Source organism: Neolamprologus multifasciatus, chromosome 3 (assembly GCF_963576455.1).
Source record: "Neolamprologus multifasciatus chromosome 3, fNeoMul1.2, whole genome shotgun sequence".
NCBI classification, from domain to species: Eukaryota; Metazoa; Chordata; class Actinopteri; order Cichliformes; family Cichlidae; genus Neolamprologus; species Neolamprologus multifasciatus.
This window is the reverse complement of record NC_140441.1, coordinates 28,787,104-28,814,766: the sequence shown is the minus strand read 5'-3', so window position 1 is coordinate 28,814,766 and position 27,663 is coordinate 28,787,104. Positions and strand designations below refer to the sequence as shown.

Sequence of the window (27,663 nt, the reverse complement as noted above, 5' to 3'; positions counted from 1 at the left end):
TTAAAGGCAGTTGAGAAAAAAGTCAAATCCAGTTCGATTTCTCACCTTGAGCTATTTAGACAACCAGTGTAGGTTCGGAAAAACTCACAAATCTACCAAAATCTATACCAATTCCAGAGGGCAGTGCTGTCAAAACATCTGATTTTCAGATTAGAGTTCAAGTAAAGTTCAAACTTTAACTTTTCTGTATCTAAATAAAATAAATAATGGTGAATTGAGGCTGAAATCCAGAAGCACTGTAATCTGCCAACAGACCCTTTTCATCTCGTCTCCCTTTGGCATTACAAAAAAAAAGAAGAAGTAAAAATTAAAAAATAAACTGGCCTCGTTCGTAGACACGAGTGTGCTCTGTGCAGCTTACTGAGGTCACCTTATATGATATCAGTGAAGTTGAAAGAGCTACTGCTCATCTCTTTGTGAAGCTGCCAATGTGTACAGAGAGTCAATGAACAACCACGTCAACCGGCACAGGAATCATTGATCCTTGTAGTGAAATCTTCTCTACAGCTTTCAGGCCCAGTACAAACAGCTTTGGTTATTTTGGATTTACTTCCTGGCTTTAGGGCTACTTCAGCCGGGAGGAGGCAGTCTGGAGTGTCTGACTGAAATAAAGTAAATATATATATATATATATTTTAACACCTGTTTGTAGAGAATAAAAAAGAGGCAGTTAGGCGTACTTATCGCCAGACTGAGTTCAGGGAGTCCACGGGGGAATTATTTTTGGCCGCTGTGCTCAATTTGACTTTCTGTGAAAAACACACACATGCACAAAATCATCAGAACTGACTGCAAGCCCAGTTCCATGAAAGGTGGTGACTAACACACGAAGAATGAGTCGTGATCGGGCTGTGTTGAATGAAAGCTGCTCTTATGCAAGCACAGAAACGCACGGGGGGGAACAGACGCGTGGACATGAGCACACGCACACACACAAAAAAAAGGCCTGCTACTAGTCCAGATCTTTCCCAGGATTCTGCTCCCTTCTTCAATTTCCTCCTCCTCCCTTTTTCTCCAACCCTATATTTCTCCTTCTCTTACGAAATCAACCATTTAGCCTCCAAATCCAATCAAAGTGTGAAAGGAACTGAGTCACAAAGAGACGTCGGGTGGGTGATTAAGGGATACGATTAAATACATCTATATATATTTATTTCTCCGCACTTAAACTTTTGTGGCTGCACATCTGTTCGTGCCTGTGTGTGATAGCATGGCCTACAAGGTGACAAGGCTAATCGTGTGTGGGCTCCTCGCCTCACGGGAACAGTCGTGTCTTGGTGGATGATGAGTATGTCTGGAGGTCAGTGAGGAAGCCAAGCAACATGAGTCACCGTTTGAAACACCGACCTGAATACAGTTTTCAGGAGCAACTTAATTTTCCTGACGTTTATCTGTTGGGAACTACGAGTGCAAAGAGTGTCATAGCTGGGATAGTCTCACACTTCCTCCAGTGGGTCTATCCAGAGCTGTTCTTTGTACTCAAACTGAGGAGTGGAAACATCATTCAAGTTCATTTTCTCAACAGACATTGTTAGGTAACGGGACTCTTCTGAAGCTCAGAACTGCACAAAAGTTTGAAGAAAAAAGCAACAGAGTTTGTTTTATTAACACGATAACTTTAGAATGAAGTTACCCGTGAATCTCAGGAGTGCGTCAGCAAGAAGAAACGCCCAATCGTTGAACTGAAAGCCGTGCCGGTGTGTGGAGATAAACTAAGACTCTACTTTGTAGGAACTTAATCAGTTCATCTCCAGATACTGTTTGGGGTTAATTTGATGCACAACAAGAGACCATATTAACTCTTTGCCTCATAAAAGGCAACATCTGACTGCATACCCTTAATGAGGAGTTTTGAAACCTCAGTATATATCGATAAAGACGTGGTTTCAGAGTTGTTCCAAGGGTAGCTGCATAGACAGAGACAACTCTCATGAACTTGTTGAGGGAATGCAACAACTGTAGAGCCAGGCTCTACTAGCCATCCAACAATCTCTTGGTTTGAGGACTAAAGATGATGGGGAGCCTTTTCTGTTAGGATGGCCACTCTCTGGTACAATCTCCCTGAGAAGATCAGATCAACGCAGACCCTATCGCCTTTTAAATCACTTCTAAACACGTTTCTATAAGCACAGTTTCTCAGTGCTTCCAGTTTGAGCTACTTTTATGTTGTAATCCTATTTTGTGTCACCATCTCTTCCTAGTGACTACCTTGTGTTATATTATTTTTAATTAGTTTATGTTTATTTGCTTCTATTTTCCTTGTATTGCTACTTTTCCTTCCTTAATGCTGTACAATTGTTAAGCGTGTCTCAGTTGCGTGCCATTTCATCAGTCCCATCTCGTCTTGTGAAGCACGTAACTTTGTTTTGAAAGGTGCTATATTAAATAAAGTTTATTATTATTTAAACTCTTACTTTGGGGCAAAGTCAGCAGAGGTTTGAAGCCGACTTCATCAGATTTGACTGCTGAATTTTGTATGTCACAGTGGGACTTTGTTAACCCCCATTGTTCTCCTCAGTCTTGGCAATTGAGACACAAAGAAATTTATAATTCTGACACTCACATTGTTTCCAAATAATCCAGATTGTCAACCTCCAAAATATAGGGCTATGATAGGGTTATGACTCAGAGGGTTAATGTAAATTAAAGGCACTTGCAACGACTTTAAATTATTTCAGGTGTCTGAGATGATATGGACACCTGAGAACAAGTGGACAAACTTACAACCCATTTCAAAAGCTTGAAATCTTCTGTTACTCAACTCTGATGATGTATTACCTCCACTGCACCTTTAGATGATTTTGGTCTTCTGAGGATTTGCTTGCCGAGGCTGTTTTTTCATGGACTGCTTTACTTCTGGATCACTGATAACCACTACTCTCTTAGTTCAAGATCTAAAATACATCAGAACATGCCATTTCTAAACCCCCTCTTTCTGCTTTCATCAGTTCTGTTCATGTAAATATTTCACCTGAATGGCAAACTAAATACCAAAATGAAAAGTTAAAACTACCATCAGTAAAAAAAAATTTATCACTAGAGGTCATTAGACAGCACACTGCAGTCAAATGATTTCCTCCCAATTTAATCGATAATCCTAGCTACAGTGGTCACTGCAGGTTTTAGTCACCAATACATTAAATTTAGACTGTTCTGGGGTCTCGAAGTATCATCTCTGATTTTCGCAGATGATGGTATTCTGTTGCCTCCAGTTCACACTGGAGCAGTGTGCAGCAAAGTGTTAAGTGGTGGGAATGAGAGAGAGAGAGATCTGGGTGGGAAAGCGAAGCTACCTTCCTACCTTCACCTATGGTCACAAGCTCTCGGAAGTACCCAAAAGAACAAGATTGCGGATGCAAGCGATGGAAATGAGTTTTCTTTGAAGGGTGGCAGGCCTCGTCTGTTAGAGATAGGGTGAGGAGTTCAGTCACTCGGAAGCCACATCAAAAGGAGGCAGATGAGTTGATTTGGATATCTGGCAAGGATGCCTGCTAGGCACCTCCCGGGCAGATGCCTTAAGGGCAGATCCAGGACACGCTGGAGAGATTATCTCTCTTGACTGGTCTAGGAACAACTCTGCATTGCCCCAGTAAAGCTGGAAGAGGTGGCTAGTGAGAGTGAGGTCCAGGCTTCTCTGCTTAGGCTGCTCCTGCCCCTGTACCTTCCATTTAGCTCTCATAAAAATTAACAATGCATCAATTTGTTGAGAGATGTGTATGTAGCTAATACGCGTCAACTCATTTTACATATGCGTGCCAGGTGTTACCAAATGCATTCAGTTTGTCAGAAATGTGTTCAAACCTAATAGAAAAGTACGGAGGTTTTTCTCTTTTAGCAAAACCAGGTTTTATAACAATAAATAAAAAAATATACCAAAGACAAATAAAAAAAATTGTTACATCTCTTGAGAACTCTGCTGCTTTTTTGCTGCAAGAGCACATTGATGAGAGATCAAAAGCAGCGATAGAGTTAAATCTAATGTCTTAAGTGCAGTAACAGTATAGAGTGGTGGCACCAGCAGGGCTAATTACAGTCCCACTAATTAAACCTGGCACTTGAAGGGAGACTAGTGGAGAAAGAAAAAGCAAAAATCACATCTCACAGGCAGTGCCTTTTAGAAAAAGGGTGCAACAATTAGTAGAGATGCTGTAAAAACAAGATTACCTTAAAAAAAAAAAAGCAGCTAAATAAGAGAGGTAGTATTCAGTGTGCACACCGCATGACTGGAAACGTGGGCTTCTGCCATTTCATGGAAGATTAGGAGCTTCACGACCAATTCACAAGCAACTGTGCCCACACACACATGTAAACATGGATGCACTGTGGGTGTGTTGATGATCAGTGAAGAAGAAACAGCGGTGGTCTTTAATGGCGGTGTAGAGCTCATCAGGCCTTGTGTTAAGAGGGGTTTTGAAGACATAACTTAATGGTAATGATGTTTTTTGTAACAGTTGATGTTTGTGTGGCTGTTTGTCTTCATTTAAGATATTTATTTATTTATTTATTTTAAATAGAGCTCTGGTAATACAAGAAGTGCTACACTCCCTTTCTGTCACACCAACCCTCTACATGTCATTCACTCCATCCATTAATCCTCTCTTGTCTTCCTCCTGCCTGGAGTCCATACATCCCACCTTACCTTTCCTCTCACTGCCTCCTAACATGCCTTCCCCACCCTCCTCCTCTTCTTTTTCCTTGTTTTTGCCCAACAGTAGTGCATTTTCCATCGGCAACCTGCTTGCTTGTCAACAGCACTGGAGACAGTCTGTGTTAACCCAGGCCTTGACTCATCTGATTTGGAAATCTCATTCTTGATTACACGTGTTTGATTTGAAAACATTTTAAGCCGGATTCTCTTCTTGATGCAACACTCCCTATTTATCCAAGCACAAGACTGGCACTAGTAAACTGGCTTGTGACCCTCCGCAAAGCTGCCAACCAACAACTGTTCATTCATATCTGCAGATCACTGATCAAATATGGTTTCAAAATGCCACAGACTGTTAGAGCGTCCACATCAATGCCCCACTATTAAATTGTGAACAAGACCCTAAGGTCCTCGTATGGTAAATGGACTGGTTCTTATATAGCGCTTTTCTACTCTGAGCACTCAAATCCACCGCATTTGGGGCAGCAACTACTCCCAGAAGTGCTAATCTCATTCTTGCTATTTCCTACTGTTAGCTTTGATAGCAGTAGCAGTAATTTTACAATAAATCACCCTCTCAAATAGGGATGTCAAACCAGTGAAACCAGTTAAGTTTAACCACACATGGAATCCTTCCAATATCTAAATTAAAAAAAAGTGGCTCAAGTACAATAGTACATCTCAGTTTTTCCACATAATAAAGAAACACTGCTGTAGTAAATGGAAGAAGTCTCTTAGTGTGACTCCCTGGGCTTAAATTGTAAGAAAAATATATGTAAAATTACTAAAGTTCTGCTAGCTCAGTGTTTGCCAATTTCTGGGGTTATTTTTGTATAGACGCACTATAAATCATAGAAATTTCTGTTGTTGATAGTGAAGAATATGGGAAACTGTTATTTAAATGCCCCTCCGCAAATCACTACCTTATCGTGGTGGAGGGGTTTGTGTGTCCCAGGGTCCCCAGGGGCTATGTTGTCTGGGGGCTTTTGCACCCTGGTAGGGTCTCCCATGGCAAATTGGTCCTGGGTGAGGGACCAGACAAAGAGCGATTCAGAAGACCCTTATGAAGAGACCATTGAGGGACCAGTTCACCCTGCCCGGGACAGGGTTACCGGGGCCACGCCCGGGGAGGGTGCCCGAGGGCAAGTGTCTGGTGGCCGGGCCTTACGCAATGGGGACCGGGCGGGCACAGCCTGAAAAAGGGACATGGGCCCATCTTCCTGCAGACCCACCACCCGCAGGAGGCACTGTAGGGGTCGGGTGCAATGTTTGCCAGGCAGCGGCCAGGTGCGGATCCTGCTGGACTGATCCCCGGCTACCAAGACCGGGAGGAGGCCCCGGGGCAGACCCAGGACACGCTGGAGAGATTATATCTCTTGGCGGGCCTGGGAACGCCTTGGTGTTTCCCCCCGATATGCTGGAGGAAGGGGCTGGGGAGAAGGAAAGTTCTGGGCTTCTTTGCTTGGGCTGCTGCCCCTGCGACCCGGCCCCGGATAAGCGGAAGAAGATGGATGGATGGATGTTATTTAAATGTTTATGTAATACTTGGTTACTTCGGTGTAATATGAAGGCCACAGAGGAGCTCTTTGTCACTAGGAAAAGCTGTAAAACGTACAAAGTTTCCAAAGTCCTCCAGCAGGCCAGATTGGAGTTGGGACAATTCTGGCTCAGAGACCATGTTTGATGCCCCTAAAGCTGAGTATCTTACTTCACCCCCATCCACATCTTTTTAGCATACATGGACACACCTGCTATGCCTAAGGCTACAGTTGGAAGTGGAATTAAAAAGAAAAAAAAATCAGCTCAGCATTATGTCAAATCAATAACCTGAGCCGCTATTGAACAGGGAAAAAAGTGACAAAAAAATAGATGCAGACACCCCTGGCTGGGAGAATCTCTATTGAGCTCGTTGTAGCCTCCAAGTTTCTGGATGGCTGAATCTGCTGAGCCCAGTAGGAGGGCGGCACACAAACAAAACAAAACACACACACGCCCATTGCTTTCTTCTATTGATCACATAGATGCAGCCAATTTACTTGAGTTGGAAAAACTTGTTTATCTGCCTGAAGGAGCATAAAGAAGTTTGCAGCGCGTGTGTGGGTCACCCTGGAGTTTCCACCTTTCTTTTTTTTTTTTAAAGATAGGATGTTTGGGTATAAGAGATAAGCGTGCACACACTATAGTCGTGCACTGCAATCTCTGTCTCTCCACTAATCATCTTTACTGCTGTGCAGGAGGAGCTGATAGGAAGCACATGTGCGGTGACTTTGTTCATGTGTGCATTCAAGCTTTTCAGATTATCACTAGTGACCCCTATTAAGTGTCACGGCGAGCTCTCAAAACGCAACACAAATAACATCCTCCCTCCCCATGATCTTCGACACAGTGCTTGAGTCAGCAGATTTCCACACCTCTCTTTCTGTCGTTCATTTTCCTCCCAGTCCGCACCGTCTCGCTTGGTCAAACGCCCGGCTTTCATAAGAACTCACAACGCCTCACCCTTTTGCTTAAATCTCTGCCACCGTCTGCGTCCTCGCCATCCCAAAGGGTGCTGAGGCACTGTAGTGCTCTAGTGACATCACTAAAACAAATGGGCTGTTCACTATCTAGGACACCAGCGGCGGTGACTTGCAGTGTAACTTTGCACACAAACAGTGTTTTCTCACTCCCCCCAGATCTCTTTCCATCTCACACACACACACACACACACACACACACACACACACACACACACACACACACACACACACACACACACACAGGAAAGGGAAAACGGCGTGTCCTGCAACCATCAGCACTTTCACCGGTGTCCTCGCCAGACCGTCCCCGTCTCCTCTCATGTCCTTAATGACTCTCCCACTTGGCGTCCTCTCTCCCTCCCTCACCTCCCTACTGCCTTTCCTCCTGCACCGTCAATGCCCTCCATCCTACTCCAGCACCCTGTTTTAAAGCACAGAGCCACGGCCCTCCATCCTGATTCCTGATGCACTGAGGTGTAATCAATCAGACTGTAATTTTCCTAGCTGACACTTACAAGTATCCTGCCCTGAAGAAGAAATGATGATGGTAGTATTTTCTGAGTGTGTTGTCCTTGAAAAAAAAAAAAAAAAAAAGGTTTTCACAGCGGCGTGTTATACAGCACCTTGTGGTCTTGCAAATCTTTGTGCTGTGACATCTCTTGAAGTTGCAAAGAATAACTATGTGGGCTTTCAGAAAGGCTGTTACTTGTGGAAAATATTTAGTGTGACAGGTTTGGGTTGCTGGGGTTTTGATATTGTACTGTGTTTAAGAGAAAAACAAAATGTGGAGAAAGAAAATGCTGCAAAAACTCACGCAGTAAAGCTACCTGTTTTGGGTTTTTTTTTTACCTGCACTGTTAGCAAATACCAATAATTCCCAAAGTGCAATAAACAGTGGTTATCCCCTTTGCCTTAAAAGCAAAAAGATCCATAGTTCGAGATCAGGAGGTCACACACACCCAGCCTCAGGGAGGTCACAAGCTAGTGTACGCCTCGTGCCAAGAGGATACACCAACGACTGTGTACACAGTCGTTTTTCTCAGGTAGTTAATAAGAATTTAGGTGTTCCTTTGACGTTTCTTGTGGTTTTAATTAAAACCTCTCAACAACCGAGGTACAGACACTCCCATCTCGCCTTAGGGCAAACAAAATGGAAAAGCCTGCTCTCATTCCAACAAATCAAATACCTGGCGTTTTATCAAAGCCGCTGACTTCTCAGAAGAAAGTCCCGGGGCACTTTGGGGTCCCATGCTGTGACGCACCAGGTTAGGCAATACTGAGATGGGTCTCTCTTCCAATCTGTCATATATGGCCTTTGGCCTTTTAACCCGAGCTGCAATCTATTCCCAAACCTGACAAAGTACTTTTAGAGTCTAAACCAGTAACCAAAAGACAAAAGAGATGCAAAAGACAAGTGAATATTACATGAATCAGCAAAATCAAAAGTATGCTGAGTACCAAACACCCCCTCAGGAAACAAACCGCTGTATGCTTGTTCTACCACCCAGCCCCCCTAGAGCATCATGAGTCTTTTAAAGAGGACCATCTCATTACCTCTAGTTGTTCAATACTGCTGTGCACAGTCTAAGGCCACAACTAAAGCAGACTTCACACATGCATCTGTCAAGCATCAGTATCTGACACCCTCAGATGGGAACAAGTTGGTAGTAGGATGCCTTTCTGCCTAACCTGGCAAAGTCTTCCTTTTACATAAGTTTGTTATTACCAAGAAATTTTAGAAAAAACTGCTATGATTTGTTGTATCATGGAGTATCATATGTAAGTGTAATACAATATTCATGTGTGATGAAGCACATGCAAAAGTGCTAGAAGAAGCAGACCAGGAGTCACTCCCATGCACAACAACAACCGAGCACAAAGGAAACAACAACCAGACTTTCCAACATTTTCAGTTTTTGTCATCTTAACTTCACTGTCTGCAAAGCTATGTGGAAAATAAAGTTTATTGTAGTTTATTGAACTGTTCCTCATATTGAACTGCACATAAACAAGAGATGGACTGATCCGATATTACGTATAGGTCCGATACTGACCTAAATTACTGGATCCGATATTGGAGAGAAATGGAAAAAAAAATGTAATCCGATACATTAAATATCACAAAAGCACTGCACAAAACTTGCAACATGGCGTAACTCAGCTCATAACCTTAGCATGTTGGAGCAGTGTGCGTCACGTGATAGAGCGGCTGTGGCGTGCGAGACCTGGAGGAGGTCTGGTTGAGCATTTGGAGCCTCGCTACCAAACTGGCATTTCATCTCCGAGAAAGCTACCCCAGAGAAGTAAAGCAAGTGTGTAAGTTCATCTCTGAATATTTGTAAAGCATTCCCACATTAAGCTTAACAACCGATATATGGAGCAACTGCCTCTTCTCTTCCCCTCCCTCTCCTGCTGCCACTCCAATCATGAAACTGATCAATGATCAGCTGATCGGCTTTTCTGTCGCGAGTCCGTTTCTCTTGTTTGTTTTTGGCCCACTTTGCACCAGAAAGAGGAAACCAGCGGCTGAACAACAGCAGCACGTTTAAGCTTGATAAGCTGTTGTTAGAATTTATTTAATATTACTTTCTAGACCAGGATCTTTTTCTACGTAGCTGACGGCTGGTAACTGTGCAGGGGCGGATCTAGCAAAGTTTAGCCAGGGGGGCCGATAGGGCATTAACAGGGAAAAGGGGGCACAAAGAAACACCTTTTTCTTATTCTCGTTGAAAATGTCTCGCTTGTAATAAATAATTATCTGAATCTTACAACCAAAGTTTTAATCTGATGTAAAATGTATAGAAGTCCATTACTGTATATAGTAACTGTTAAGTCTAATATACCCTAGTAAGCTATAGTACTTTTTCCTTTGGGAAGATACCATCTGTGCAGTCTGCAATTCTGTTGAAGAAAGATGTTGAATCTATTTAATTATTGTGGAAAAATAATTTATTTCTGTGCATTTTTTTTATACACGTGCATTAAATGAAAGTCGATTACGTCGATTAAGCATCACAAGGCGGAGGGTGGTTCCCTTTTTTTTTTTTTTTGGAGTATGAGTACTTGAGTATGAACTTATAAAAAATGCAGCAAGAGATTAAAAAAAAAAAAAAAAACAGTTTTATTGATTAAAAAAAAAAAAAACACTATATCGGATACATATAGGTATCGGCAGATATCCAAATTTATGATATCAATATCGGACATAAAAAAGTGGTATCGCTAATATAAACACAGTACTATAATGTCCCAAATCCTCACACACGAAACCTTTTTTATCCGCATGCCTGCCTATTTTTTGTGACCACACAGTTTTGCATTACATTGTACAACTATATACACTCCACTGCAGGCAGCTGGAGACCCAGTGGCTAAGTAGTCATTCCTTACGTGGCCACTCGGACCAAGCGGACCATAGCAGGCTCACGGTCTGATCAAGCTTTAACTGATGCTGATGACAACTATTTATTTAGTTTGTTGTGATAACTGTTTGTGTGGTTTCTGATCAATCGACTGTTTCTAGTGGAGTTTTCACAAACTGAGTATTTATCCATTTGCATAATCACTAAAACACAAAGGATCAAAGAACTGACACAGTAGCTACATGCTTACATGCTATGTCACGTTGGATAAAGGGTGCATTTGAGTTGTTTTTGGTCATTTTGTGTATACCCAAGAAATATCTTGTTTTAGAATTGCCATGCTATTAAAATGACTGTCTTCATTCAAAATCTTAAAATAAAGTAAGCATTATCAGCAACAACTTTAGATCAATAAATGTGGGGAAAAATGTTTTTGGACAATCATTGGCTAGAAATGCTGGGAAAGCTGAGAAATTCAGGTGGATTATGTGTCAGATACCCATTTGAACAAGTGCTTTTGGCCTTTAAAAAGAAAAAAAATCAATTTTAAAACACTGACTTCTATATGACCCTCGACTCGCCATCTCTCTTAAGCACTTGCTTATTCTTGTTCATCTTTCTAACAATTCGTAATTACATGAACATAATTCTCTCTTCTTTATTTTCTCCTATGTCCTTCCTTTCTCTCCATTGAGTTTTATCCTTGATTAGGTGGTCTAAGCATTAAACGCTCCCAGGAGAGACTAACAGCCACCCTGGAGGGAAGAGAGAGGAGGACCGATTGGGAGAGAAGCGATGGAAATTGGCTGTCTAAGCCATTGTTTGGGGTTTCCTGCTGGTTGTTTTTAGTACATATTGGCCCATCATACAAAGGCTTGGAAAGCAGAGGCACAACAACTGAGACCAAAGTCAGACAGGCCTAGGCACACATCAAATCTCTGTCTGTGGTTAATGCTGAATCTAATCTATGTATTTATTAATTAGGAAAGTTCAGACTTTATCTGGCGCTGTGTGAGTGCCTGTCACGAACACCCAGAAGTAGAAACAATGAGGTGGGAGGGAGAAACTAAATCCCACAGCTGTGTTTCTGCAAGACATACTCGCAAATTGGCTTTGTAGAGGCACAGAAGTGAAATCGTGATCAAAGATATTGACTGACTCTTGATCGCTTGCAAGATTCAGTGTCACCAGGGAGCGAGTCAGCACAGCTTCTGAGCAAGGTGGAAAAAAACTGGAGGTGAATTGAATTGAATGAATATCAATACCCACCACACACCCACACGCACACAGAGAAAATGCACTATTACTCTAATCACAATCCAAAAGCCCCCTTCACAAATATGGCAGCTGAGGCAAAGATGAGAAATTAAAAGTTAATTCACCTGCTATTTGCTCCGAATGGTAAATTCCCACATTCGATTTGAAAGCAAGGGCTGAATATATTACCACAGTAAAATGGGCAGCATTTAAAATGGCTGCACCCTACAACGAATGCAACAGCAGACCAAATTTAAATATGCTCAGATATTACTGTCTGCTGATTTACAGTCAGTTGAGCACAGATGCAGAGGAAGGCAAGGCAAACACTTGTAGTATCGATGTACCGCCGAGTTAAAGCAGAAACTACACGTTTTAAATGGTTTATAAATACAAACAAGGTTAAAGTTCTCATATAGAGATTTTCTAATGTAGTTGAGCACTCAACACCACTTTTTCCCCTACAAGCCTCATTCATGCAACACACAAAGCAGGCGAGGAATTACAAACCCCTCATCATCAGTGGCACGCCAGTGGAGAGAGTGGACAGTTTCCGATACCTGGGTGTCCACATCACTCAGGACCTGTCATGGTCCTGCCACATCAACACCCAGGTTAAGAAAGCCCGTCAGCGTCTCTTCTTCCTCAGAAGACTTAGAGACTTCCATCTGCCACTGAAGGTGCTCAAGAACTTCTACTGCTGCACCATCGAGAGCGTCCTGACGGCAAACATCTGCACCTGGTTTGGGAACAGCACCAAGCAGGACAGACGAGATCTGCAAAGAGTGGTGCGCTCAGCCGAACGCATCATTCAATCAGAGCTCCCTGACCTGCTGTCCATCTACACCAAGCGGTGCAAGTCCAAAGCTAGGAAGATTATGATGGACCTCTCCCATCCCAACAATGGACTCTTCTCACTGTTGAGGTCTGGGAAGCGCTTCCGCTCCCTTAAGGCCAAAACAGAGAGAATGAGGAGGAGCTTCTTCCCCCAGGCTATTCGGGCCCTGAACCAGGTGTAGGACTGTACTCTCCCACACACATCACTATAAGACTGGACTCTCACACACATCACATCACCATCACCACACGCACCACCACACATTTCCTATAATTTCCTATAATTTATAATCTTTATAATCTCTCTCTGCTGTTTGCACATTTTTATTTATTTTTATTTTTATTTTTACTGTAAATTCCTAAGTTAATTTGTAAATTTTGTAGTAAATTGTAAATACTGTAAATCTTTTTTTCTGTCATTTAATGGTCGGGCATTGTGCAGCTACAAGCATTTCACCCCCATGTCATACTGTGTATGGTTGTGTGTGTGTGACAAATAAAATTTGAATTTGAATTTGAATTTGAACACATTCATAATCCCTTACATAAAACTTCCCCCTGAGATAACATGAGATGGCAGCTAAAAGATGCTTAATGACAAGTTCAGAAACATTGTCTTTCTCTACCACCACCTTTATTTATTTTTGCTTCATTCCAGTGTTCCTGCTTCTGTACTCATGAAACATGTCCAATATATATTGTGTTTTATTCATTCATTTATTTATTTATTTATTTGCATGATTTCTGATGTTTAATCTGGCCAATTCATTGAACTGTAACATCTTCAGGTTAGTATGCAGGTAGTTTTAGGTAGTTGCTGCCAACAGTGGGTAGATTTCCCGTGTTGTTCTGGCATCATCACAATAATGTTGGCCCAGAATCAATATTGCAACTGACCAATTGCACTTTAAGTCTTAATATTTGTTATATTTCAAAAATTAATAATCAAGTTAGGTTTGCTGTTAGTCAAATTTAGGTTACTCATGTTGGTTTGCTTGTGATCGTTTTCAATAGCTTTAGCTAACTTCTTAGCAAATGCTAACTAAATACTCAGACAACATGATTGGTCAGTTCCGGTCAGTCAGTTGGCCCAATGTTGCGCCTACACTGTGCAAGGAGGGAACGTTCTAGTCTACCATGAATTACTATCTTTGTTACTGTTGCTTGAACATTTTCATTGGCATTTTTTATTTTTTTAACTTCCCACCCCTCATTCTATTGAGTCCTGCACAACCAGCATCACTTCAGCATCCTGCTGCCGGTCTTTATTTAACTTCAATTTAATTTATCCAGTATAACTCCAAATCACAACAACAGTCGCTTTAAGGCACTTTATGTTGTTAGGTAAAGACCCTACAATAATACAAAGAAAACAGAAACCCCTATGACCCTCTTTGGCGACAGTAGGAAGGGAAAACTCCCTTCTAACAGGAAGAAACCTCCAACAGAACCAGGCTCAGGTAGAGTAGGCGGTGAGCATATGAAGCATGAAAATAGACTATTATTAGCAAGAGAAACACAAGCTATTAGTAACTGTTTGCTTCAGTTACACTTGAAATTCTGCTTGGCAACAGCACATTCATTGGCCTGAGCTGCCCAAGTATTTTGCTGAAACTTGCTTTTTCTTCCCTTTACCTGTCATTGGGCTGCCGGTTATGTCACACCTAGCAGTGAAATTACGCTAAATTGTAACTGACTCATAAAACCATAGAAAGCATAAAAATGCAACATCACCAATTGATTTGCAAAATCCACTGATGATTGTGCTGTTGTGAAAGCGGATGTGAGGAGTGAGGTGTGGATCAGACTGTGAAACCACACGCTCATTGTTAATGACTTGTCAGCCACAAGTAGTTTTATTCAACATGGACTTGAATGAGCATATCGGACGTGACCGCCATAAGCACTTTCCTTATGAGTTAATGGTCTAAGTCAGAGGTCACATCCTATAGACAATCTTTTTGCAACTGCCGATATCACACCGTGAATGTAGTGTGCTTTGAGCTGAATGGTGAGTTGTACATGAGCAATGACTGATCATTGTGTATGAAAAACAAATGTAGTCCCACAAGTAAGAAAGTAGTGCTAGTAGCTAGTTTTTCACAAAAAGATCTCCCCTACAAGAAAAAACATTTTAATCTCAGTGGAGACCTTACGTGAAGGATTGTAGTACATGTTACTGCAGTGGTTCTCAAAACCACTAATGGACGACGGGGGGAAAAAATGTAGAGTAAAACTAATCAAATTAAATCCTCAGTCACACAAGCCTAGTGTGACCCTGCAGGGGAATTTATTTATTTATTTTTAACTCTCCAACCAGCCAGAGGTGACTGCTAGTTGTCACTTTGGTTGCTAGCAGATTGCTAGCGTTGTCTGTAGTTTTCATGAAATATGTCGGCTTTAAGGATTTCACTAGTGCTTCTTGGGTAGTTTAGTGGTGTTTGCAGCTAAGTCGGCGCCTTGCATCCAAAGCCACCATGTTGACTGAGGCAACGTGCGACCAACCAAAGCAACCTAAAGGAGGGTTTTGGTGCAACCAGTTTCACTCAAGCCACTACTTGTCAGGGAAACACATTATTCCCATAGTGACCAGGCCAGCGGTTGCCAGATGATTGCAGACTGGTCTGTGCGCTTGTGTAACTGGAACTTATATGCAACTTTTTTTTTTTTTTTTTTTTTTTTTAATATGGCAACTTTGCAAACACATTTATCTCCAGTGAATTGCTGGACTGGGTGTGGTCCAAATGGAAAAATGTTATCTTATCACAAATCACTGTTATGCTGGCACCATTTAAAAAAGTAAAAAGAAAAACCAAACAATATTGTTTTCTATGTATGTTTTTAAACTTCCAATCATTTTATTTAGCAAAAGTATTAATAAGCCGACGATCTGATATCCCCGTGTTGGTTCCCTCGTCATCATAAACAATGTTATTCCTGACGTCATCCGCAACCTCGAAAAAAACAAACGCCTTCAAAAAATCTACTTCACTTGCGAGAAGAGAAACCGCCTCTGTAAGGACAATATGTATAATGCTTACCGTTTATTAAAGAAAAGTATCCTGAAATGCAAAGAATTCAAGTTCCTGGATGGGCGGACAGAAGCGGTTTCTCTTCTCCCAAATGAAGTAGATTTTTTTAAGGCTGTATTTTCAAAGGCACAAAAGGGGGATGTCACAATAACGTGATTGGTCACTTGCAATGTTGAACCTGGAACAACATTTATTATGATGATGTGGGAACAACACCGACACGAGGATATCAGATCATCCATTAATAAGCACAGCACAGAGTACCTGGGAGACTAAATAATGCTCCCGAAAACCCAGACAGATGCAATTATTTTGGGATTAGCAGTTCTTTAAAACCAAGGAAATTAATTTTCAGGGTGAAACCTACATGATGTCATTTCCTTTTACATCAAGACTCACACCACTCGTCACGATCTTGACTACGAGATCATTCGTTAGAAGCCGAATGTGGCCATCTTTAGTGTGCCAGACAAGCTGCAAGTGCTCAGCAGTGTTGATCTGAAGGGGAATGTACAGTCTATTGACCCCAATTCTGCGGGTCTTTGGTTTCTAATTTTACGGCCAGATTTCTCTCAGCTCTGACTGAAATGGATGGGACGACCGTGAGGGAGCAGGGACACCTGGCCGCTGAGCCCTAGTCAGCACCAGTGTCCTGACAGGTCTGATGAATGCAGGCTGATGAGTACACAGTCTTGTCTCTACTACAGCCAGAAGCCTCGCTCCACGGGGCTAAAGCAGGAGTGCATCTCCCTACTATTAGCGATTCGGTGCATCACTCTTATTTTACACATTTAATGACCTCTCAACAAGATCGTACAGGCAAAGCTAATCTAAAAAAATTGTGTTTGCATTAAGTAGTCTTTACATGCAAACACAAAAAGATGATGCCTATTACTTCAGTATTATGGCTCCATGATGGATTGGGGACAATGAAAAGGTGGAAAGACAGTAATACAAAGCTATATCAGAAAGATTCATTAGACTTTTTTAAATATGCCACAGCAGAAATAAACACAGGAAGACACACTGACTGCAAGCTCTTCGTTAGTAACACAGAAATTAGAAACTAGTGTGGTGCTGCTATCACTGTAGGTGAGACGTCAACATCAAACGGGTTCCTTCTGACAGCGACAGCTCCGAGATAAATCAGCCTACAGTTCGGGAATACCTCTAAACCGCTTCCTGCTGCTCTGCAGTGACCTACTTAGCATGATTTGATTTATCAGAAATGTTGCAGGAATTTCCACAGCTTGAGCAATCAAACAGGATGGAGGTACCTGCTGATGTGATGTCTCTCTCTTAACTAAGGTCTTGACTTGTTATTTTTTTTAGTGTGTCAGTTTGTCTCTGCTGCACTGGTGCTGTCAACGCAACAGTTAATTCTGGAGTATTGTGACTAATGCTCTCAACCTAAAATACTGCTAGTCAGGAAGAGGTTTCTAGCAAAACACCAAAAATGCAATTGCCTCACTCCCAAGTCTTCCTCATTTTTCAGAGGAACTTTAGATTGGTGCAATCAAACAATGCACCTCCAACAGGAAATGTTATGTAATGTGGACAAAACTGATCTTGGCAAAACAAGGAAGCGATGCTTCCCCATACTGACTGATATTGAAAGGAATGCGGTGCAGGGAGTGTCGGCGTTTGGGAGTGTTTGTGTACAAGTGCATGGTATTTTTTTTGATCCTACAGTACACAGTGTATTTGCAAACAAGCTTAACTACCCACCATTTCATAGCTGACTGTTATCTACTTATATCTGATGGATGAAGAATGACAACAATCCACAGAGCGGCTTGCTCTTTTAGAGGAATCATTCGACATTTTGGAGAATTTCTTCATTTTCGTATTCTTAGCGAGAGTTAGTGGAGATTTATGTAACTTTGGCGTTTGCACAATAAATATGAGTAAGCGGCGTGCTAGCTTAGCTTTCACAAAAAACAGGAAAAAGGGGAACCAACTATTCTGCCTCTGTCCAAAGTTAATCTACCAAAGCTCCCAAATTATCGCTACGCAAAAACATTGCATAACAGCAACAGACTGAGAGCTAAGCTAATAGCTTGAAAGCAAAACGTTTAGATTTCCTAAACCAGGAGCGTGCAACATAAGGTCAGGAAGCATCAGGCAGGAGTCAGGGCCAGCTTTTGGTGCAGCACTGGTGTCTAAATAGCTTTCCACCAATGCAGAGGGAAGGATTATAAGTATTTAACCATAGCAGAGGCAGAGTCGCTTTTGTGTGCAGTCCTTCTACAAGCCAACAACATCATCACCTCTGGGCATAGAGAAAATCTTAGGTTAAAGACTGACAATTTTAAAGGTTGGTGTGAAACGGAAAGGTAAAAACCACAGCAGAGTTCACCACAAAGAAGGAGAAACTGCACTGGGTGTGACTTCCAGAGAACCACTGTTATTAATGATAACCACAACCGCCAAATGAACCTCATGCAGCGCTCCACTGCTATTTACTGCAAATGTGCAAGCTACTTGCAGCAAAAACAGCGATGAGACACAAACACACAGTGTCATGAACTATTATGCAGCACTGTATGCAATCTGTGTAATGCATCTTATGCAACAACCAGCATTTGCACTGCATGCATCAACAACAAAGGTGACTTGTATGCTTTTACCTGCCTGTTTTACACATTTTCTTTGTGCCATTACAGGATTTAATGATTGCTTAATTCAATAACAGAACATTTCACAGAAGCAAGTATCTTGGATTATGTCAGATGGTGAAGAAGTTTGTCAAGCAAACCAACAGTTCCGCTTGCATAATGTTGCTAGAGATAAACAAGATCTGGTTAGGTAACCAGCTGTGACTTTTGTACACTGCATGAATTTAAAAGTGGTTGCATAGTTCTATTACCATCTATAAGATGAATATATTTACTACATAAGTAAATAAGTGACCTCTTTTTTTCACAAAGAGGAAAAAAAAACCCAAAAAACAACACTTTTACCTGGACAAAGGATTGTAGTACATGTTATGGCAGTGCTTCTCAAAACCATTACTGGATGACCAGGGGGAAAAAAAGTAAAGTTAAGGCCTCAATCACACAGCCCTGGAGACTGACCCCTTAGCAACTGCAGGTTACTGGGGGGAAAAAGTGCATTCCCTGTCCAGCTGGTGAGGTAAAAAGCTATGGAACGCCAGGACTGCCATAATGAATTAATTAAATACACCATTAAATAATTAATTAAATGTGGCAATAATTAATTAAAATGGGAAATAATTAAATTAATAAATAGTTATGACACCTGTAATTAATTAATTATTGACACTTTTAATTAATTAATTAATTAATTATTGACACTTTTAATTAATTATTTATGTATTACACATTTTAATTAATTATTGACACATTTTAATTATTGACACATTTAATTAATTAATTATTGACACATTTAATTAATTATTGACACATTTAATTAATTAATTATTGACACATTTAATTAATTAATTATTGACACATTTAATTAATTATTTATGTATTTCACATTTTAATTAATTATTGACACATTTAATTAATTATTTAATGATATATTTATTTATTTCATTTTGGCAGTCCTGGCGCCTGGCTCTCATCTTGAATTAATTTTATCTGTCAACCTCACCCATCAAACGCAGGGGGCGGGGTTAACGCTGCCCATGCAGCTTCTCTAACATTTGATTGGTTGCCGTGCAAAGTAAGTCAAAACAGGTCGATCCTAGAAAATCGATTGCTTGTGTAGAGTTGGGGCAGCCAGGTATCCCAGAATGCATTTCAAATCACAGGCAGCAATGGTGGTGGTGTAGTTTTAAAATACCCCGTTTTTCTGTCACCAACTACACTTTTAACAGTGTTTTAGCCGCGAATGTCGCGCTGTAATCTTCACGTCTGGTCAGGTTGTCAACATAGAACATGTTTGCAAAAGTGCTCAGATGTTTTCAGAGATTTCAGTAGCTCTGCTAACAGTCAGCATGCAGAGTGCACCGAGGGGGTTACGTTAACCGGTTTGTTTACATATTCCACTCTCCGTGTTCCACATGTTGCATTCGCAGATTCTCATTTTCACCGAACGATCGTCTCTTTCCACCTGCTCTTGTGTCTCTGTAACATAAAGAACGAGCTGACATTTTTCTCACGAAACCAGCGATCAGCTCAACAGGCCCTCAGTTTACCTGCATGCATCCTCCTCCTCACCTGTCAGCTGTTTAACACCTGCTGCTAATTCAAGAAACACGCCCACGTTACTTGGTGATAGTCACAGTTTAACTGGGCAGCCGGTGCTCGATATTACGCAACGTCAGCACATTTTTCTGCACAAGATAAGTAAATATAGTTTTTCCCGAGCGCAGAGCTGCTGGAGCTTGTTTCCCAACAGAGCACTTTATAGGCGAACCCACTTCATCAGCGGCTGATGTCCAATCACCGACACAGCTTTGAAACCTCACCTGAGTTTTAGCTCTCAGTGGTTAAACACTGGATTTAATTCACTCAGGTTTTGTCTGTCGGGTCACGTTTACTTCGCTGTTTTATTTACAACTGAGCAAATCGGTTTGGCTGAGGTTAAAGTTACGTTTCAGAACTGCACAGTTTTACAGACGTTTAATGGTTCACTGGCACATGTGTTAGACTGAACTATTCGCTTTTCTTTATCTGGTGTGTTTTGGATTTAACAGTGAATTTTGAGATTAAACTGACTTTTAAAATGTTTTTATACAAAGAGGAAAGAGAAGGCGCATTTCCACCGAGAGGAGCAGAGTTTCCAACTACATGTTCATAATGCAGACTGCAACCTGGACAGAAATATTATATCATCTGTTTTTTAATAGGTTTTCTAAGCACCAGCGATCTGTTAGAATTTTTAGAGTTTACTTAACTAAAAATAAATGAGGTTAACATATAATTTGTGTGATTTTTTTCTCTCTCTCTCTCTTTTTATTCATTTATTTTTTTGCTTTTTCGGTCATGTTATGTTTAACTGTCAAAGGTTTGTTACAAACTATGAAACACATCGTGCAGACTTCTGGATGTTAGAAGAAAACTAATACTGCTCATGAATGAGACTAAAGGCAGGAAGGTGTCCTTTAAAACTAAACATGTTAGTAGGACCTCCCTATTTATATCATAGTTTATGAAATAGCACGTGCATTTCAGTAATAGCCTACTGATTTCAGTGTAGTGGTGAACAGTCACACAGCTCACGTGGGTGTTATCTGTGATACTCCTTAACTATAATTTATCCAAGTTAACTTCAGTTGACTCTGAGCGGCTGGATCAACGGAGGTCAGACAACAATTTTACATGTATGATCTTAAAACAGGACACAGCCATTATCCGTCCTGGCCTCATATCAAATGTGAACGCAGACTGAGTCTATGTTTGACGTTTGCTTTATATCTAATCTTCCTCTCAAACATTTAAACAGCAGCGAGTCTGCAGCTGAGGGAACACAAACTCAAATTGTCGGAACAGGTTTGCTCATTTCTTGCGTTCATTTGGTAATTTATTAAATGTATAACTGTTATTCTAATCTGCTGCTGAGTCTCTTACGCTGATGAAAATGCAGAAAACACAAATCACGAACACCTGTTCAACCAATCGCTTTCATTCCACTTTGATCTGCGACAAACTGACGGTTCATCTCTGTTACAGTGTTGCGTTAGACTGCTATATTTTTGTGTTCTTTATGCTGTAGATTTTCACGTCTCTGGAATAGTTGACAGTATTAAGGATGCTTTTCTGTAAAATCATATTGATATGACCCGTGACATATTCGTAGATGACCGATTAGTCAGCTGGGAAACTCTGTGTTACCTCAGAGAGCTGAAGATATCGTGGACATGCTGACCTCGCTCTGTGGTGTACAGGTCCGTTTACCCTTATGATTAATATTCACAATAAAAATATTAGCCGAACATCATGAAGTCTGTATGTGTGTCATAGTGTCGAACAACCTTTGTACAGTTAAAGCCAGCAGTTACTACATGACGGAAACACCAACGTTATCTCTTTTATGCGTTTATACACAGGTCACGCTGATTACTGAACAAAAACCCAAAGATCAGCTGTTAATCAAATTTATTTGCTCTCTCTCCTCCTTAAACATGTTTTTAATGTTAGTTATAATTCAGAATTGGCGACTGAAACACGTAGGACACATAAGAACATCAGGAAATAAAACCCCAATAAATATAACCTCAGTAAAAGAAGTCCGTGTCAGCGGGGATTATTACAGGTGTACCGTGGCCTGCGCTTTGTCGGCGGTAATAACAGCTCGATTGCTTGCGAGGTGAGCGGGTCTATCCCCCGCTTTGCCGTGAGACTGGGCAGACATCTCCGAAATCATCGAAGCACTTTTGCAAAGAGGCTGTATCTTGAGAAACCAACCAGACACATGAAGATTAAACCACTACATTCTCGGCTAAAAAAAATATTAAAACTGTATTTGGTGACACACAAACAGGGTTTTTCAAAGTTCAGTTCTGTTAGTTTCCACATGCTGGTTGTTGTGTGCTAAAAACAATGGCCACCAGGCCAAAGCAATGGTTTTGAGTCGATCAGCGTTAACCCCGCCCCCTGAGTTTGATGGGTGAGGTTGACAGATAAAATTATTTCATGGTGAGAGCCAGGCGCCAGGACTGCCAAAATGAAATAAACAAATATATCATTAAATAATTAATTAAATGTGTCAATAATTAATTAAAATGTGAAATACATAAATAATTAATTAAATGTGTCAATAATTAATTAATTACATGTGTCATAACTATTTATTTAATTAATTATTTGCCATTTTAATTAATTATTGCCACATTTAATTAATTATTTAATGGTGTATTTAATTAATTCATTATGGCAGTCCTGGCGTTCCATAAAAAGCTGCACTGTTGCTAGCAGCTTACCCATGTCTGCTGTAGTTTGCATGACACGTATCAACTTGCAGGGTTTTGCTACCGCTTGTCGGGTAGTTTAGTGGTGTAAGCAGCCCAGTTGGCGTCTGGTATGCAAAGCTACCATGGTGACCGAGGCAATGTGCTAGCAACCAAAGCAACCTCAGGGAGGGTTTTGGTGCAGGAAAGTAAACCACTTTGCAAGTAATTTCACTCCAGAGACAGCAGCAATCAGTCACAATCAGACTGATTGTGACCCCCCGCAGTGATCAGCAGTTGCCAGATGGTCGACAACTGGTCTCATACAGATAGATCAACATCTCCAGCAGCTGGACTGAGAGTGATAAGTTGGAAAAATTACAAACTTAACACAAGAAGTGAAGATTTTGTCACCGTAACAAGCCTTCTTGGCAAAAATCCTATACTGTTGGATAGCCCGTTTATTTCCCTAGCTCCTTAGCAAGGTAGAGCCATTCGTGCATCACTAGCAGTAAAGCAAAATGCTTTTTTTTTAACTCCTTAAAAACATCGCTGCAGCACATTCAAGGACAGAGCCTGGTCAGCACTCTCTGTGGGGCTTTTTCAGTAAGTAACAAACACACAACACTAGCAGTCGAGATTACAAGTTCTACAGTTTTAATAATGTTTATGTTAACTGCCGCCATCGGCTGCTCCAACTTTCCAAGTCTGAAGTCTGACGGGGTTCAGTTGAAAATTCCGACTTTCAATTTGGAATTGAACCTACCATTGGGGTTAGGGTTAAAGTCAATCAATAATGATGACTTAGACTGCTTAGTAAAATAAATACAATAAGAGAGGAGAACATGGCCCAAAAAAGCAAAAATAGGTAAATAAATAAACTTGAGGATATTTAAACAGAAAAAACAGGAGAAGCTCAGTAAATAAGCTCTAAATAAAATAATACCAAGTTAAAAGCTCAGTAGTGAACCACTTAATGTACAATAAGTAAAAATCTTAATAAAATAAACACAGATCTCTCTATTAAAATCTGCACTGCTGCATATAAACTGACATTTTGTGTACACGGGTCCTTATCAGACCTCATCATAATTAATGAAAAAAAAAAAGTTCTCATGAACAAAGAAAGGGTTGCTTGGGCTTTCATTTCAGATTTGTCTTTGAATGCCGGCAAACCCATGGAGAGACCCAGCTGAGTTATTCTTTCTGCTTCCAAGCATGTTTTTTTATGAAGTTAAATTATTTGATTATTCTTTTGCTTCCATCCTCGTCCCCCATCAAGCCTCTGGCTGAGCTAATTAATTTCTCAGCGCTCCACAGCTACTTCAATCACTCACGCCTCTTGTCCAATATATACATCCTCAGTTACTGTGCATGCTGTTTACGTCCCATACGGGTCGGCCACCCTCCCACTCCGCTGATGTTGATCACAATGCACAGACATGAATAAAAGACTTTTTAAAATCTGTGTATGTTCGGATTTATGAGTGTGTGGGTTGAGACAGGGTTGAGTAATAGTATCACTTATTGATGTAGCTTGCTCTGACTGCCCTGGAGGGCTTTTGTTTGTGTCAGTATGTGTGTGTGTGATGTCTCCTACCTCGTTGCCGTACATCATGAGGTGGTGGGTGGTGATAAGAGCTTTGAAGACCACCACCCAGCTGGAGTTGGCTGTGCGCTCAAACAGCGTGTCCGCCAGCTGGGGAATGTTCACGTTCATCTCATTGGTGCAGTGGATCAGATCTGGCCAGGACACAAAAAAAAACAAAAAAACAAAATGAGAGAAGAAGACAGACTTACACAAGAGAACAGAACAAAGAGCAGTGATGAGAAGCTTTTAAAGATAACCCTGACCGACACAACACCAAATTACTTTTCACACAGAGAGAGAGAGAGAGAGGAAAAAAAAATGCAGACGCACACACAGCAAGGACCAACAAACACAGAGCACGAATTTCATCTGAATTCTTAAGTGAAAGAAGTCTGAAGGACAGGTGCTACCCACAGAACAATTCTCTCTCTCTCTCTCTCTCTCTCTCTCTCTCTCTCTCTCTCTCTCTCGCTCGCTCACAGAAGTTCGTGTGTCATTCATTCACCCAACCTGGAGGAAAACTGAACCTTCGAGTGTATGACTGTCAAAATATAATAAAAAAACAAACAAACTGGCAAATCTCAGAAATAATCTCAAAATAGGTCTTTTACAGTATATAGTGTTACATCACTGCTTTAACTTTCCACCAAAGTCTGGCATTAGATTTTTATAATGAGGCATTTAATTAACAATGTTAATTAAATGTTAACTTTCATTAAATACTCCAGTAATGTGAACATTATTCATGGCGGTGTGGGATTATCTTTGTAGGTTAAGTCTGTGCAATACTGGTATCATCAGGGTTCAACATAACAAACATATGTTGGGCAAGTTGACCAACCAGCTGCTGTTTTTTTTCTTAAAAAAAAAAAAAAAAAATGTAAACAGTATTTCCACAGATTGGTTCACCTTTCACGGGTACTGGGTGAAATGAACCATCACAAATTAGTGTGTTTTTCTTACACCACAGGGTAGTAGTAAGGGTAGTAATATACTACAGTATTTTCACATTAAAATAAAACAGCATGTTCAGAAAGTTTCTAGCTGTTTTCATCCACCACACAGACACAGACAGCACAAGGAAATGAAGAAGCAGCTAAAATCAAAGCTGTCTGTGTACAGGTAAACTTCTTAGGTCTCTCAATTTGGCATTTCTCATAACCTTTGCTGCAGGCTGCTGGCAGGCATGATGTCTCTTTCTAGCAGCAAGACATGCGGCGGGTGAGGGGCACAGCATTCACTCCTCCTTTAGCTACACATTTCTTTCTGAAAACCCTCCCAAGAAAATAATGGTATATTTTAGAGATTAAGTTAGTTTATTATATTAAGTAATTCAAAAGGGTTTTTTGGGCCAGTGAAAGTCTGATCTACTGGCCCAGTGAGGAAAAAACAAATTCTATGTTGAACAGCTAAGAGGCAGGAGACTATAAGACTGCCTTAAAGGACCCAGGAAAAAACAGGTGTGTTGGCAGGTATGACTAAATTAGCAAAATCCAAACTGTACAGGGATGATTAGGGATGGTTGTGATTTGTGAATATTTAAATAGCTGTTAAATTAATAACTCAAGTTTCAACGATTGTTTCATATAAATTTGTACTTGATTTTTGGGAGATGATAATAATAATACGTCTATTAAAACTACAAAAACAGAAGAAAAGCTTTCTATGTAACAGGTGTCTGACCTGGGAAGCATGTGTGGCATGAGGAAACTAGATGCTTTTATATAAAAGGAGAAACAGCCACACAGATTTAAAAAGCCCTTCAAAAAATAAAATCAAACAAACGAGTCCCAGAGCAAGCTCTGCCAGGGAAAGCTACCACATCAAATGTAGTTTATGTTAATTTATGCCATTTTAATTTACATTGTTGCCATCTGGAAGTGATTTCTTGTTGTGCACCTCTTAATTTTTGTAACCTGGCATGCTCAGCGTGCACGGACGGGTTGAAGACATGAGTGTATGATTATGTTGGTCTTTACCAGCATTTCAATGATACCTCAGTACAGGTGCTCAGAGTGCCGTTTCTTAAATTTGTAAATTCTGTAACATATTGTATTATTTAATTAGTTCAGTCTGTTACTGTCTTGGAGCAACTGTAACCCACATAATTTTCCTTAGGGATTAATAAAGTATTCTGATTAAAAGAGACAACAGCCTACGCAACCACTAATGTGTTGAACATAAACTAGTTTATATTTTTCACACACACACACACACACACACACACACAAAAGAGTTACTCCAGGAAGAGAAGAGCACCAACTTTTTCTTGTTTAGCTGCTTCAAACCCTTAAAATATGCATTTTTTTTTTAACCACTTTAGAGAAAACAGGAAACTGACAGATGTCCTAGATTTATTTATTTATTTATTTATTTTTAAACAAAGAATAAATAAAAGGTGCTTATTGAGCTAGGGATGTTTCCCCCATTGCATAAAATCCTCTTTAGCTTTTACTTCATCCCAAGAGATGCCTAATATGATCTGACCAGAACCTAACAGCTTGGCCCCACCTTGCTGTTCCTACCACTTTAAATGGAGATCGATTTGAAGGTCTTCTAGCTTATTACACAGATTCAGTGTCTCCGCTCGCCGCGTGCAACGCCCTCAGCGAGCCTCTGGAGCACAAACATCAATACAGACACACACGGTTAAATTGATCATTCACACCAGATATCAGGGTGTTTTCTGTTTCATTTCTCTGGCGTCCTCAACCACTTTCATTCCTTCGCCTCTCTCTCGCCATCTTTTATTCTTCACCGCAGGACGTTATGAGCTGCCGGCTCACACACCTGGTAACTACGGAAACAGCTTCTCATTAAACTACTCGAGGACTGTAGCGGGAGAGACTCCCGACGGGAAACTTCATCACCATAATCAGGTGTGCATGCGCACGTGCACGAGCGCGTGCCTTCATTCAATGAAGAATCATACCTTCACTCACTTAACCCATCATCTCCCTCAAGTACTCACACACACACTTACAGTAACATTCCACAGCAGACTCCCAAGTCCCGTATCAATCATTCACTCAACATGCTACCTCTCCCACTTACACCCCCCCCCCCCCCCCCCACACACACACACACAGACACACAGACAGACACACACACACACACACACACACACACACACACCAAGCAGTCTGCTATGCGGTCAATACAAATGAGAGTAGAATAATGTAACACAGCACAGCTGCATTTAGCCAAACAGAACAACATTTAGTGGCTAACAGAGTGCAGCTGGACTGAAAACGCTCTCACAGCCAGTCTCACCTTGCCTTTCTGTCTCTCTGCAGCCCCCCACCCCACCTCCCACTGCACCGTTGCATGACATTATGACTGGAAACAATATCTCTGAACTGGAAGCGGGCACCGAAAGCGACTGGTGTCTTTGTTAACGAATTAGTCTTCTTGCTGCTCTGTCTTTCTTTATTATTGCTGCTGCTACCTTGTGTTTCTCTCCCCCCCCCATCTGTCCATCTCGCCTTCTTTTTTAGCAGAGCTCATGTTTTTTCATTAGGTCTGGAGTGGTGTGAGAGAAACAGAGAGAACTAAGAG

General features: G+C 41.0%; 1 protein-coding gene across 10 annotated transcripts in view; it reads right to left on the bottom strand.

Annotated features, from left to right (window-relative positions):
- The window catches only part of LOC146522465 (phosphatidylinositol-binding clathrin assembly protein), a 111,105-nt gene that overhangs the window by 59,393 nt on the left and 24,049 nt on the right, over nt 1-27,663 (bottom strand). For all 10 annotated transcript variants that reach the window (XM_085139565.1, XM_085139522.1, XM_085139556.1 and 7 more), the window contains exon 2: nt 24,115-24,257. In XM_085139565.1, coding sequence (XP_084995691.1) covers nt 24,115-24,257 — 143 coding nt within the window. The remainder of the gene's footprint in view (nt 1-24,114; nt 24,258-27,663) is intronic.